At 39.5% G+C, this 16,418-nt stretch overlaps 1 protein-coding gene across 1 annotated transcript in view; it reads right to left on the reverse strand.

Annotated features, from left to right (window-relative positions):
* Positions 1-14,772, reverse strand: part of ZNF804B (zinc finger protein 804B) — a 35,384-nt gene extending 20,612 nt beyond the window's left edge. The window contains exons 1-3 of the mRNA XM_010297242.1: positions 14,637-14,772; positions 9,947-9,987; positions 9,357-9,503 (exon numbers count right to left, since the gene is read on the reverse strand). Of these exons, the coding sequence (XP_010295544.1) occupies positions 9,357-9,503; positions 9,947-9,987; positions 14,637-14,772 (324 nt within the window). The remainder of the gene's footprint in view (positions 1-9,356; positions 9,504-9,946; positions 9,988-14,636) is intronic.
* Between the last annotated feature and the right edge of the window lie 1,646 nt (positions 14,773-16,418).

A 16,418-nucleotide genomic window follows, 5' to 3' on the forward strand; every position in this document is an offset into this window, starting at 1 on the left:
AGGCCCACTGACCTACACAGATTTGTAACTTTAGAATAAAGAAATTTTTCTGGTGACATTTCTTTGGAATCTCTTGCTTCAAGTCACGCTCAGTCACCAGAGTGTGCTCAGTGGTATTTGATAAAGTTGCTTCCGCTGCTCTGGAGCTACTCTGTCTCGTACATCCGCTTGTTGGAGTGTGCAATTGAAGTATCTCTGTGTAGCATACCTATAAATACAAGCCTCCCCTCATAACATTTAAGAAAATATTGCATGTTATTATAAAGTAAGCATTCCCTTCAAGATCGTTTCAAGCTGGCAAAATAAATGTTCTTAGTACAGTGGTGCCTCAGAATTATCATATAGTTTACATCCTGCTTTTGCTCATATGTTGTACACCACTCCTTTGCTTAAATGCTGACGTCATCCTGTATCGCTTTCTGTTACCTTTATTTCAATCAGTTTCTGTGATGTGAGCAACCTGATTGCCTGTGTCACTGCACTGCTACTTCAGCGTTTCAAAGATGCTGGATTGCAGGTACTTTGAAGCACAGCAGCTGTGATGTAAACATGCTTTTAGAAAGGCACCCCAGGGTCCTGGGGTGATGTAGTCGTCAAGCCACTCTCCATAATATTTGAAAAGTCCTGGCAGTCAGGTGAAGTCCCTGGAGACTGGAAAAAGCGTAACATTGCACCCATTTAAAAAAAAAAGGTAGCAGGGAGGACCCTGGGAACTACCAACCCATCAGCCTCACCTCTGTGCCTGGGAAGATCATGGAACAGATCCTCTAGAAGCTATGCTAAGGCACATGGAGGGCAGGGAGGTGATTTGAGACAGTCAGCATGGCTTCACCAAGGGCAAGTCCTGTTTGACCAACCTAGTGGCCTTCTATGACGGAGTGACCACATCAGTGGACAAGGGAAGAGCTACCGATGTCATCTACTTGAACTGTAAGAGCTTTGACATGGTCCCCCACAACATCCTTCTCTCTAAATTAGAGAGATATGGATTTGATGGGTAGACTGTTCAGTGGAGGAGGAATTGGTTGGATGATTCCATCCAGAGGGTAGTGGTCAATGGCTCAGTGTCCAGATGGAGACTGGTGACAAATGGTGTCCCTCAGGGGTCCATTCTGGGACCAGTACTCTTTAATATCTTTATCAATGACATAGACAGAGGGATCAAGTGCACCCTCAGCAAGTTTGCAGATGACACCACACTAAGTCATGTGGTTGACACGTCTGAGGGATGGGATGCCATCTAGAGGGACTTGGACAAGCTCGAGAAGTGGGCCCGTGTGAACTTCATGAGGTTCAACAAGGCCAAGTGCAGGGTCCTGCACCTGGGTTGGGGCAACCCCCAGAATCAATACAGGCTGGGCGATGAAATGAACAAGAGCAGCCCTGCTGAGAAGGACTTGGGGTCCTGGTGGATGAAAAACTGGACATGAGCCAGCAATGTGAGCTCACAGCCCAGAAGGCCAACCATATCCTGGGCTGCATCCAAAGAAACACGGCCAGCAGGTCGAGAGAGGTGATTCTGTCCCTCTACTCCACTCTGGTGACACCCCACCTGGAGTCCTTCATCCAGCTCTGGATGAAGGAACAGGTCCAGAGGAGGGCCACCACAATGGTCAGAAGGCTGGAACACCTCTCCTGTGAGGACAGGCTGAGAGAGTTGGGGTTGTTCATCCTGGAGAAGAGAAGGCTCCCGGAAGACCTTAGTGCAGCCTTTCGGTACTTCAAGGAGGATTGTAAGAACAAAGAGGACAGACTTTTTAGCAGGGCCTGTAGCAATAGGACAAGGGGTAATGGTTTTAAACTAAACTAGGGCAGATTTCAACTAGATCTAAGGAAGAAATTTTTCACAATGATGGTGGTAAAACCCTGGAACAGGTTACCCAGAGAGTTTGTAGATGCCCCATCCCTGGAAACATTCCAGGTCAGGGTTGACAACCAACCTGATCTATTTGAAGATGTCTCTGCTCATTGCAGGGAGGTTGGACTAGATGACCTTCAAAGGTTCCTTCCAACACAAACTATTATATGATTCTATGGTTCTATAGGATTTATCTATTTCTGAATAACAAAAAGGCGCATTCAGACCAAGAAAATAGAGTATTTTGTTCTTATATTATCTATTAGTGGCAAAAGATGGAATTGTACATGAGCAACAACATTATACATTTCATTCTTTGCTTTTTTTCAGGCCCCAGCCATTTTTTATGCTGGTGTAAGTCCTTGGTATTATTTTCAATACAACATTTTGTGCCAATATAATATCTATGTTGTTCTTGTTAACAGAATTAAAGTTGTGAAATGTGATTTTCATACAGCCTGTCTGGTGGATTCACTCATTTCTTAGCTCTAAGTGGAATGGCTTAGACATTGGTGGCTATAAGTGGCTGGCATTGACAGTCTTCTCCTCTGCTTTAGGCTGGTATTTCCCTTATTTATGGATTATTTCTCCAGGTCCTTCCTCTGGTAACTCTTTTTTCTCCCTTTTTTGTACACAGCTTTCATTGTTTCTAATTTCAGAATCATACTTCCATGCCTTTCTGATCTTGTAATTTCTGTCTCTCTCTGTCCATTACACCTATTGCCATTTTTATTTCCAAAACCCGCTTCTTCTCATTCTTTTTCCCCCTCATTTCACATCATCAGTTCTTTTGTAGCCAACAGCTTCATCCCCTGCACAAGATGGATTAATTCCTCAAGTACGGTCAATCTTCAGTACCATCTTCAGAGTCAGGGAGTTTTCCTTAGGGAAAACAACATGCAACCTGTAATTAAAGATTTCATTAAAGACCAGATACAAAGCAGTATCAGATAGGTCATCCAAACTGTATTGATTCTGGTGCCTTATCACTTCCCTATTCTTGACTTCGCAAATCCTATATATTTTTACTGTAATTTATTAAAGCTTGGGATCCAAAAAGAAAATTTCAGCCCAAGCTTGAGAGCAACGGAAACCTGGGTCTTAAAATACAGTGTTTGGAAGCCTTAATTAAAAGCGTTGCAGTCAGTTCTGTATCTAACAATCCAGTAGAAACCATGTGGTAATCTAGTTTGTAATCAAAACTAATTTTGGAACAAAAGGGAATAGTAAAAGGAGTTAATTCACAAGAACAGATTCTGAAAGAATGAGAAGAACTTTTTAAGTTAATTATGGGAAAGGCAGTGTGAGAAAATGAAAACTATTCAGCAAGAAATTATCAAAAACCTGCTCTTCGGGAACAGTCAGAGTGGAAGTAATTTTTGGGAGTATGAACAAGAACACACAGTGCAAAATCAATGCGTGATGAGAAGCTAAGAAAGTGTGAAGCTATAAGAGAAATTAGAGAATGTAATAAATGGTATAGGCATAAGCAACAATAAAAAACCCACTGGTTTCAGAATGAGTAAGAGAACAGTGTGTCTTTCAGTCAAAAAATACTGAAATGATAGTTTAGACTATAGAAATGAGTTTTTTGCTTTTAGCTTTGGTTTTCACATGAAAGAAAACAGGACTTATGTCAGAAATGTAAAGACGATACTGTTTCCCAGGGAAAACTGCTTAAAAGGAAAGAGCAGGGAAAATTGAATTGGTGTGTATTATTGTAGAATAATGAATAAAATAATAGTTAAGAATTCCTCAGCATCAAACCCCACAAAATTCAAAACAAAATAAATATTGTCATGAAGAACTGTCTGACGAAAGGTATACAGGCACAGATGATCATTCCAAATAATTGTCTAATGCTGATAGTTAAAACATAAACTGGTAATAGATTTGCCTGAAGCTAAAAATAAATGAGCGTTTCACTGAAATTAAAGAATAATTTGTGGAAAAATCTGAGAAAATCTTGACCATATTGAATCATACTTGCAGTGTTTTGATTTATGTGTCAGAAACATCTAATCTGGCTATAGATACTTATGACTAATGTTCTGAAGATGGAAAAATAAATCATAAGTAATAACTTTCATCTCTAAACCCCCTCTCTTGTAAAACATCTGAGCATCCTTCATTTTATGCATTTGAATATTTCCATTTATTTTTGTGGGCTGCTTATAGGCATACACCTTAGAAAGTTCACAATTGTTTTCAGGACTGGGCCTAATTTTACACCCTAAAAATTGCACACAGGTAGTATAGCCATTTGTGTATGTGATAGTCGCTTCTGAGCATAGCGATCTATTGGTACCCAAAAATAAGAGGACAATAACTACCACACATAGGAAATTTTTTTATCACTTCAAGCCCACTTATAAACCAGCTGTTTGAGGGAATCTAACATCATGTTGCTGTTTCTCTTGCTCGGTTCCTTTTACCTTTAATACAATTCTGGTTCTGGCTTTCTGACTAGCCATGTGACGAACGTGAAAATTTTATTACAAGTATGCATGTATTTCTTAACAAGCATCAAACCAAGGTGATGTTTGTGAGGTTACAGGAGTAAAATGGTGATGGCTGCAGACAGCACCTCTCTCTGACTGAGGGGAAGAAATGCTGAGGTCTTCTGCTGTTCAGGTTATTTTCTGAGGAGGCCCCAAAGGCTGCAGACCTCATGTGCACAACCTGGCCCTAAAAAATCCAGGCAGTTTTTAATGGCCAAGTGCCCTGATGCAGAGAAACAGAAGCACGGTCTGCAGGGAAGGACATTAACCTTGTCCACCTGGGAGTACCAGAGAGTTGGTGGGTCCACCTCTATATCAAGGGGAAAAAAGCAGATACCACACAAACACACATAGTAGTGGACCTTGGCGCTGGTGTAGCCCTTTCTGTTTGATTAGAGTGTTCTTACAGATTAATATATGAAACTTTGTCCAGAAGAAGGTTTCTTGGAGTTGCTGTTTTTGCCTAATTTCCCAGATCCCAAGGTGAAATCTCTCAGATACTGCCAAACCATTTTCCTTTCCTCCAAATGAAAATGGTTTGTGTAATAGGAGAGGTGTATCTGAGAGCCAAAATATGGGATTTTTCCTCAAATAAACATGCAGATGCTGGAAAAAACGCCCTAAAAATGAAATTTAAAAATCTCAGTATTACACTCATTCCTGGAGATTTCTCTGTGTTCACTTATCTGTGCATTTTCTAGGTGGTAGAGGCAATGCTAGCTAAAATGTAAGCATATTTGCTAGCTTTGATGTTTAACAGGAGCTAAATCTCTGCCTGAATTAGAGTTTAAATCCACAAGCACCGTAAAGGCTTAACTGCAAGTGCCCACAGCTGTACACACTAAATCAGACTCATGCAAAAATAAGATACAGGCGTGTGCATGTGAGCTAGTGTAGACTGAAAGTCCTGTTCACCTACTTACACAGTGCTGCCTGCTTCGAGAACACTAAAATTTAGGGTTTTTTTTTCATGTGAGAGAATGTGATGTATTTAACTGTATGGCTAAATTTTTACAACAAAACTAAAAGACCTGTTTTGTCACCAGAAACCCCAAGATGGCAATACAGTCTTGTTTTTCTTTGTTGCTTATTTCTATTATTATTATTATCATCACAATTATTATACTGCAGTACAGGGAACAGATTTGTGTTTTTCTCCTCTGCTGACATCTAAAAGCCTTGCTGATTGCTAAGGATTATTATAAAAAAATTGAAAGCTCCAACTACTTCGACATTAACTGAACGGGTGAATGTTATGCATGACCTGGAGGCATTTAATAACCTTAACTAAATAGGCATCTCTGCTCAAGTTTGGCTTCCTTTTATAGATGCACGTGACTTAACAATCCTGTTAAAAAATCTATGCTTCCATATTATTTTCAGCTTAGCATGTAACATACATCCACATATATTACATTTTCCGGCAGTAGCCTATATTGACTATCTATATACTAATCACTTTTGAACAAATGCACACCAGGATCCTTATCCTTTTCAGTGTTCAGATAGCTTCGACAGAGCCAAGGTAATCAGTTCTGATGCAGGTAACTTTTGTTGCAGAGAACATGGCGAGCAAGTGATAGCAAGCATCATTCACTTTGATGCTTGATGAGAGATACTGCAGATTTATCAAACGTGCTGCCCAGGACTTTATAAAGTCATAGATTCCATAGAAGGAGAAATACAAAGGAAAAAACCCCTTGATTTCAAGTGGGTTAGCTGGTATGTGCTGGGCCAACGAGGTTGTATGCACTGGGCTGTACAGTGACGAAAGATTAGGTGCTCCCACGAAAGTCACCCACACTCCCGCCCCAGCCTTGTTAAGTATCAGGCTTAAGAAAAGAGAGCTCAGGTAAAGCTGGGTGGGAGTGCAGCCTTCCACTCACACAGATTTTCTAAGTCCACTTAATCCAGCCTTGCACTGAAAGAAATTAATTTCCAGTAACAGGTAATATCAATGAAAAATTATTGTAGAGTAGTGCAACAGGAAAGATTTTGGCAACATTAAGACCAATGCTGTCAAGACAACCGAAAAAATAAGAGCTGCTTAATACTCAGACAGTATTACTCAAAAATATATAAATCGTATTAGACCCCTCCAGTATCATTGTAGTGTTAGAAGATAATTAAGATATAGGCAGGGGAGACCTTTGATGTTCTGTCAAAATTTTCTTTATAGGCATATCTGTGTATATATGTACACATATATACCTAGTATTTTTATATATGTGTTTGAATGTATGTAGTCAGCAGAGAGAGAAATTCTCTCTGAGTATTCTGCTTTAGAATAACCCAACACAGCAGAAAGACCAGTTATGCAAACAAGGCGAGATTGTCACCATAACGTTTTGCAGTCCTCTGAGGACAGGGAAGGCAATGGCTGCTGTGCCAGCTGCTAGGTCTAAGACTCAGTACTTTCTGCTTTAACAACTGGTTGAAATCATAGATAAGAAAATGGATCACAAAATTAATTTTATAAAACCGTAATATTAGGAGATTAGAGTCATAATTCTTCAAATAAAATCTGTTTGCTCTGGAAGAGAAACAAAAGACTTATGACAAAGTACTCAGTGCAATATCCTTTTTTTCTGCCTTTATATCTTCTCTAAATAGCATTGCCACTTGAATACAGATTTCGAAGTAGTAGCATTTAAATAGAAAATCACATGGGAGGACTACACTGTATTGTTACTGAGATGTAAAGAGTCCCTCATTTTAATTTACTCTCCATGTGAAGAATGATGCTTAGAACACATCCATGCAGATGACTAAAGGCACCCTCAAATTCCTGTTGGGAAACAGAAAACATACCTTAGGAGACAGAAGCTTTTCTAGTGGCTACTATCCCTCCCAGAACAAACATTTTGAAACTAAGCTAGCTGAAACCACAGGAAATGACAAATTAACTTGTTTTCTTTGAAGATTACTCTGACAAAAGTAATAAGAATGAAGGCTCTTCTGTGACTGGCTATAAAAGTCAGAGAAAAGGGCACATCCTCACTGTTCCTACAGGGAAACTAGTGCTGTTCCCAGACTTGGCTGAGCAGTTAAGAAGGGAGAGGGGAGAAAAGACTGAACCACCCCGTCACATCAGGAGGGTAACTAGCTAATCCTGTGCTAACTGAGCTTCTGAACTACATCTGAAAGGGCAGGACAGGGTGAGCTTGTATCGCCAGTTGATATTCTGTATGTGTCGTGCATTTCCATGCAGATTCTTCGTCCCCAGTAGTATGTCTGGCAGCTTTTAAAGCACTAAATTTATGTAAAAATTAGAAAGAGTTTTATTGCTTAAACATGCCTTTCTATAACGGAAAGCTGCCAAAACCTCCCCTGCCCAACAACCCAATCATAGATGGTGCATCGAGCAGGCTGTTTTAGTTTGCATAAGCTGCTCTTTGCAGGAGGTGTGAAGAGGAAAGGGCACAAACGGATCCATTTGAGTTCAGATGCATTTCTAATGAGAAAAAAAAACAGCTGAAGGGAGAAAAAAATTCTTTGTGCAGCGAATGGGAATTTATAGGGAATAGAGTCACATGTTTAGGATCTGGAAAAGCATTTGTTTTGTATTATTATAACCATTTTTATGGGTTAATTAATGGAATGGTGATGTAAGGAATTGCTTTTGAATTAATGCATAAATACATTAGATGAATCTAGCTCTGCTTTGAGAGCGATGGGCCAAAAGAGTCCCATTAATACCCATGAATAGTTGACTCTGGGCTGCTGGAATTCAGCAGGCTGGTTCAACGTGATAGGTGGGCAGACGCTAGGCAGTTTGTTAATGCAGTGCTGTGATAGATGCACATAGAAAATTCAAGGCTGATTTACATCCTCTATAACACTGCAAAATACAATAAGATTGCTTGCAGTGAAAGTGAGGAGGTTTAACTTTAACGCTGTTTGTTTTACTCAACATTTATTATTTCTGGTCCTCTGTCAGAAATACTGGTGGCTTCTAAATGATTCATATATTTGCAAGGTCACTCCTGACCCCCCTGCACCCAGAACTGTGATGACCTAGAAGGCACTGATACCCTGGCAACTTGAATGTACACAATACATGAGCACTTGAACTGTGTAATGCATGTAAGTGCTAGTAGAAAAACGGGACAACAAGGTGCATCTATGGAATCCCGCCACATGTTCTAATTTCTTACATCTTAGATTAGCAGATATAATTTGTTCATCAGAGGTTCATAAATGTTCATTCCTGAACTTTGCAAACAATTGTCTTCAAATTCTGAGATGTTTATGTGAATTAATTGTATTTTCTTCCCATAATGCCAACTGAAATACGGATTTTGCTAAAACTGGAGGAAAACTGGGACGCAGGAAGCAGACATAGGAGGATAATAGTTATATATGGGTAGGATATACCTACCACATATAGATCTGATAAAGCTGATACAAATCAAATGACAAACAATTAGCATGTATTATGTTTTCCCAAGAATCCAATATCTTGTTGTTCAAAAGTAGCCGCTATTTTATATTATGTTCTGCATGCAAGGCAAAATATATTACACCTTGAGAAACATTATGAGACATAGAATTCAACTTCAGAAACGTATGCTTTTTTAAAAAAATAAACTGCTTTTCTGCCCTTGAAACAGCATGACTAGCTTAAAACAGCATGGTCATATGCCTTCTGCATCCAAAAGAGGGACCTGGATATTTGAGGAAGTGATCCTTCTCCTTCCCTCTAGTTTATAAGCAATTTCACATTCAAATATATCAAATTCAGTGTGAATATTGGTATTAAGCACCTATCTATAACTATAGACAGTGATCTTTCAGTCAAGGGGGCTTGAAAGAAATTGTGGTGAAGATTAAAACAATTAATATTTTACATTTAATTTTGATGAAAAATAGCGTGTTGAAGTCAAAACCATCAAATTTTAAATTGTGTTCTACTTGAGTGAATTTAGAAACCTCCCACAATAAATGAGGAAGAAAGATGGACTACTGTAACATGCACGGACATTTGTCAGGTTTACCTGCTTGTGAGCATGGTCATAAGAATTGATGTGGTTGTCAAATTCCTGGTGTTTGTGGTACTGCTTGTCACATAGTTCGCAGTAGAAGTTAGCCTTCACGTCCTCCAGAGCCTTGGCTGCAGCTTTCTCCTTCTCAGCATAGTCCTGTGAAGGCAGAAGCAAAGGAAGACACTTTGCTACAGATCGTGAGCTTATGCTTCAGCAGCTGCTTTTGTCATCCATGTTAAAAACACTAGCCTGCCTAGGACTGCTAGATCACCGGGCTCCATCCTTGTATCAAAGTACACAGTAAGTAGGTTCTGGTCTTAAGTTGGGTTTAATAAAATAGTTGCATTTCTTGAATAATTATTCTTACTACTTGTTGGAGGTAATGTAGTAAGAAAAGTAGAGAGGAATGGGGTGTAGAGGAACACCATCAGGACACTGCCGAGCTCCTAGGCAGAAGAGCTGGGCAGTGAAGAAGACAAAAGCCACCATGTGGGCGTATGCAGGGTTAGTCTGTTAACTGTTACAGCACCATCCCGGTTTGCACCAACACGTCTGCTCTTTTAAGTATTATTTCTCAGAAGAAAGAAACTAGTTTTAATTTGATACTGAGGCAGAATTTCTTCTGTATTCTGCTTTCCACCTTCTATGAAATATTCAGCAGGGCAGCAGCTGGCTATGACTGGCTGAGATTTCCCTGGAGCAGAACCACCTCACCTTTTCCATGACACCTCGTCCCTTCCCCATGTCTGTGTGAGGGAACATGCCATCCAGTCCACCCAAACTGAATGTAACTGTCACCTGCCTGACACAGACCACAACCAGTCACAAGAGCACTAGCTCATGTCCAGGCTCAGGCAAACACAGCTGAAACCAGGGAAAACACAGTTCCTACATAGTCCTCCTCCATGTCTCCCTAATGACTCAAGTGGGTACTCCAGAGAGTCAAGTACTTTGATTTCAATATATAACATTAGGTAAAGGAGGAAAACTTGACACATAGCAGCCAAAAGTTACTGAGTTCCAAATAATGCACTTAAACAAGGGGCATGATATTAAAAATCGGCAGCAGCCTTTGCCAACCTTATTTTTCTTTTCTTTTCTTTTCTTTTGGCCATACTATGACACTTTCTCAAACATTTTACATTAGCACTTAAAGAGCAAAATTCTGACATGGAAAACATGAACAAAAAAGTTGGTAAAAGCAATTCATTTTATATTTGTATTGACAAGTTGAGATTACTTGAGCGTATGTAACACATTGCCAGGGATTGCAGTGATTCATCATTTGCTGTATCATTTTACTCACCTAAAGAAATGAGTACTTTCTTGCCACCAGCCAGGCTTTCTATACTACGCAGTCAGTGCTGTCTGCTGTCTATGTGGTTTCACCACCCTCTGCGTGACAGAGTACACCAAACCCAGGACATACTGCACACGTGGGACACCTTGCTCCTAGCACACCCAGCGGCCACGCCAGGGTGGAGGCAAGCCTTTGTACACAGCGGATCAACACGGGTGCACATTTTGAGCCTTTCAGATGGGGAAGGACTTTCTGAATGAGTGTCACATGTTTCAAGTCTGAGACTTGACCAAGGTTGTCAGTGTGACACACTGAGCTTCGGACGGCTCTTTGCTGTGAGTCCTTCTGCTCTGCCCTGGTCTTTACGCCATCAGGTTGGTGACAGTAGGTCTTTCTCACACGGCAGTTTAGAGGCTGCTGTTGCTAGGGAAAGTAACTTCGCCTGAACTAGCCTGTCTGGAAGTTAGGTGCATGGTCTAAGGCAGTGTCCTAAGCTTCCTCTGTAAGAAATAGAAAAACGATAGCCACTACCAAAAGGTGATTAATCCCATCTATTTCAAAAACCTATTTTAGGATGAGATGAAACACTCCAGAGGTGCTATCTCTCTCCATTGACCACTGCAAGGCTCTAAATTACTAACCTGGCCTACATCATTAATTCTTAGTTTGCTGGACTCAGGGATAATGAATTCTATATTGTATTTCTTTATATTAAATTCTAAATCTCCCCAGCAAACTTTCATGAACTGACCTGCTTGAAGACAGGCGGTCAAAGAGGAATTTTGTGCCTGGAATTTTGATTTTATGTCTTGCATATGATGTCAATGACATATCAGTCCCTCCCCACAGGGCAAACATCCAAATAAATCTCTTCCCTACATGCATATGGCTTAGGTGAGTTAGCGTACAGTGGTATACTCAGACTGGCCAATAGTGAAAAGACGTAGCCTGAGCCAACATTTCTCCACTTGAGAGGCTGCTCAGTAATGGTAGTTAATACTTGATTGTATTAGGGTGAAATATTCTTGCAATCAAATAGTTAAATAGCTTTCATTAGTTATTTAAATCTACAAAGTCCATTAAAAAGTGATACTTTTCAGCTTATGCTTCAGACCCATTGTTTTGCTAGCATTAATTATTCACTGGGCCTTTGGTATAATTAAAATGCATAAATTAGAATGAGGATGCAATAGCATTAGTTATGCAGAGATGTCTTCCCTGGAAGTCAAGTGTGGGGGCAACATATTTTTATTCTAAACTTGTAAAAATGTAAGTTTTGCACTTGCTGGCAGCCAGCCAGAGCATAACTGTTTTTTCGGTTGTTTTGTTGTTTCTTTCCAGGTCTGAACTCCATCGTCGCTTCTGATGAAGGAGAAGCCTGATTGTTTGGGGTGAACACACCACATTACTCTCTGTGAAGCACAACTGAAACTGCTGCTTGTGAGCATTCCAAACTGCCAACTTTATCTTTCTCAGCAGAAATTAATACAGTTTCCTTAGCATAAAGATGTTTTAAAATAGCAACAAGGCAGCTCCCAGGTGCATCCTAAGATAATCACAACTACCTCCATTGCCTTATTGCTTAATTATGCTTGTCTACCATGGCAAAAGATATAATTTCCTGCTTGCTTATCGATCAGATGCAGGGAAATTGAATGCTACATCACATACTTTAGAAAGGTCATGGATTTATCTTTCTCTACAAAGGCATAAGAGCTTCTAGCACTACAGTAAATTGTGCATAGTCAAATGAATTTTCACCTCCAGACTGCTAATGTCATCTCCCTAGGACTACAGACACTGGTGGTCGATTCTGGTGTAGTAAATACAATCACATGAATGAAAATCTGTAGAAAACATATGTGATCAAGAACGCCTGACTACACCAGTGCAGACACAGGAAAGCAGGAAAGATGCACCAGTTTTGAACTGGGGACCACCAAAAGTAATGAATGTTTGTGTCGCAGTGTCATAGACTTTATTCTGGATCATATGCTACTTACTAATGACATATAGCCTGGGTAAACATGTATACTTATAAGATAGCAGTTCTGTCTTTGAGCCACAGACAGCAGTAAGTGCAAGTTGATGTCAGCGATGATGTAGTTGTAGGTAAGGACTCCTAGAAACCATGGGGTAATCACCTTCTATGTTGCTAGATGCAGAGCGTGTACTCTATAAGGATAAATGGGTGCAGAATATACCTGAATGCATTTTTTTCCTAGAAGCCTGCAAAATGGTTCCATATTATAGATTGTAATTACATTCACATCAATTTGGCCCACAGAGGCACATAACTGTAATAAATGTTTAGATACTGGATTAATTTAAAATGAATACTTCTATTGTGCATTAGGCTGGAAGTGCTTTCACTTAGCAGCTACTTTTGCAGTATGCTTCTCATTGTGAAAATGCAATTAATGGTATCTGACATTTCATTTTCTAATATAGGGAAAATCAATGAAAAATCCCATGTAACTGAGTTTTCTAGAATGTTGCCACTGACACCTAGTCAATTAGAAATCATTTATTAAATCCAGAGCCTGTAAGAGATATTTAATAGACTGCATGGCCATTAAAGTATGCTGATCTAGACAAAACAATAGCACATTGCCTGCCTCAGTAACTGATAGTAAATATATCTGCTATGTTCAGATGGACGAAGGTGAAAAGTAGGTCACTTGATACAGTAAAACTTTCAGACAGCGTTTTCTATAAACCCATGGATTTCTACAAATATAGTGCAGTAAACGCATAGTGCCTGTAAATAGAACATGAGAAAAATATAACAACATTAGCCCACTTTTGGTCGTCTATTTCTAAATTGGAATGCAAAATTAGTGAAAGAACAGCTAACTTACATTAATGCAGAGCTTGGTAAATGACAGAATGCTCCCTCTCTGGGGACATAAACAACCAGAGTTCTTAGAGTTTGATAATTTAAATATAATTCTGTGAACCAGATTAGATATGAGTGTAAGTATTAAATACTGACGCAGCTACTAAGGTGCCTCTTGGGGATTCTCAGACTAGCGGTTAAAGGAGAAGTAGAACAAATATAAGCACATGCATAAGCTACAGAATTATATTCTACATCTAGGAATTTTAAGTACATTTTCATTAGTGACTTAGATGACAAAACGTACTGTGATTATGTATGAAATCTATGAATGATACTAATTAACAGCACAGGACATGCAAATGCTTTAGGGACCAGGATCAGGATTCAAAATTACTGTAATAAACTTGAGACATGGTCTGAAATCAGCAAGAAAAAATTCAATAAGTTGTGTGTCAAGTGCTGCACTTTGGAGGGGGAAATCGCATTCACCAATACTAGATTGTGAATAGCTGAGTAAACACAAGTGCAAGGGAAAAGGTCCAGAAGGTTAGAGTGGAAAAGAAATTAAATTAAAGTCAACAATGAAAGTCAAGGCAAATCACATTCTGACATGTTAATAGTAGTGTTATATGTAAGATGCTGAGGGTAATGATTCCACTTGATGCAGTATTGGTGAAATGTCAGCTGTAAAATACTATTGGGTACATCTACACCAGGAAAAAACTTGGCTCCTGGAACCTGGCCCTCCATCATCTCCACTCCATGTGTGTTCATTCTCAGACTTTCATTTTGGAGCAAACTTGCTAGTTCCCTTTGAGATAAAAATAAGTGCGGTTCTAGAATAACATTCAGTTCAGGAACAACACTTTACAAGCAGCAAGGATGAGACTTCACCAGGGTCTCCATGCCCTGTATAGTTTTCCAACAACCATCAAACTCCATTCCCCCAGTCATCCCCATCTCATGGCCCTCCCCAAGGCAAGCAACACTTGCATGCCATAAAAACGCATGCAGCATCATGCCACAAAAGAACTACCTAGGCAGTGTTTAACATAGCCCTCAGACTTTTTCAGACAAACTAAAATAAAACCAAATATAACAATTACACCTAAGGGTACTACACAGACACGAGGAGACTTAGGCCAAGTACGTTTGCCCCGGGATGCAGTGTGGCTGACAGTTTTTTCTACATCACTGAGCCTGAGAGAATAGGCCTGCTTGTTGGGGACATCAAAGCCCAAGTGTAGCCTTCGAGGCAGTTTTCGTCCCCACAAGTTGAGAAACATGTAGACGTACTTGGGAGATCCTTGAGCAGGACAGTAGGGATAAAAGGTTTAAAAGTGAGTTACATGCTTATATTAGGCAAACTAGATTTCAATCTGTAATTTATATTTTTATTGGATCATTCATATGAGCACTTGTATATAACGTTTTTTGAGGGAAATCTGTAGAACAGCCTGGGCTGGTACAGAACATCCCTGGGTGGTCAGGGCCTGGGTATGGATGGGTAGAAACAGCAATTGTAGAACGTTCATTTTGAGACCTCATTCACCACTTCTTCCTCTTTCACCAGTTCTTGGGATAACTGCACGCAATTTTTATGCCCTTATACGTTTTATTCTGCAGCCACAGCAAAATAGATTTTAAAAGATCTCTAAAACTCAGTAGGCTGGCGATAGAACACAGGAAGTAATCAAAGTACTTGTGCAGTGTGAAACTTGAGAACCACACAAATATTGTGCTGATATTAGGCTATGCAACTGAACATCAGGATGGTTTCTGCCAGTGTGGGATCTACAGTGAGGAATTACAGTTATCTATTGCAAAGGAATTTTTTCTTCTTGTTCAAAAGCAGTAAATACTCATTCTCAGCAGACTTATAGAGGGCAGCTCCTAACTTCTGCAAAATAAATACATGTTCATATTTTTCACACTCAGCCAATTACTGCCGCATTTACAATTATAAGCACTTCCATTTGCTACTAGAATACTGAGACCTGAGAAGTGCAATGCTTTTAGCAGGTCCTACACTCCTTTCAGAGTACAAGCCTGCTGGAACTAATAGGACAGATAGAGAGCTGTAACTTTAAGGAGTCATAAACCTATTCTGAACTTATGTACTATGAAAATCATCAGTACTTATTGGAATCAGCCTTACAGAACTTATGAATTCAAAGAAAAAAAGAAAAAATAGCCCAGCAGGGCTATTCAGATCTTCAGCAAATCTTTTCTATTCTAAGAGACGTTGCTGCTTCTGATAACTGTATAAAGGACTTGTACTTCGAGATTTTGTAAACACTTTTTCAACTTTATAAATGGAGAACATAACCATTAGAAATCTTTGTGGTGGGTATAAAAGGCATTTTTCAAACATCTCAATGTAATTCAATATTTTTCCCCTCATTTTCAGAAATTGATGGAACTTAAGCAGCTGCATCTATTAGAATTTCTGAAAATGTGATCAAGAGTTGACCTGCAAAGGGAATTAGGTCCATACAAAATTGTATGTTCAGTTTAATTTTAAAAGAAATATAAAATAAAGTGAATTTGAGAGTTTAGATAATTTTTTATTGCAAAGGGATATATTTTAAGAGCTTAAAGGAAGTAATTAGCAAACTGTAATTTCTTTAAGTGAACAAAACTGCCTGGAATGATGTACAGCGCAGAAACAAGAGTTGCAGGATAAATAACCAGCTCAAAGAGGGTATTAGAACTAGAATGGAAATAACATGATTAGGAAAGAAAGCTAAATCACCAGTTTCAGAAAATGAAGGGAAGTGACGAGTGGTGGCCTTCAGGGGTCTGTATTGGGGCCAGTACTGTTTAATATCTTCATCAATGACACAGACAGTGGGATCAAGTGCACACTCAGCAAGTTTGCAGATGACACCAAGCTGAGTGGGGCAGTTGACAGGCCTGAGGGATGGGATGC

This window comes from Phaethon lepturus, unplaced genomic scaffold, assembly GCF_000687285.1.
Source record: "Phaethon lepturus isolate BGI_N335 unplaced genomic scaffold, ASM68728v1 scaffold7471, whole genome shotgun sequence".
NCBI classification, from domain to species: domain Eukaryota; kingdom Metazoa; phylum Chordata; class Aves; order Phaethontiformes; family Phaethontidae; genus Phaethon; species Phaethon lepturus.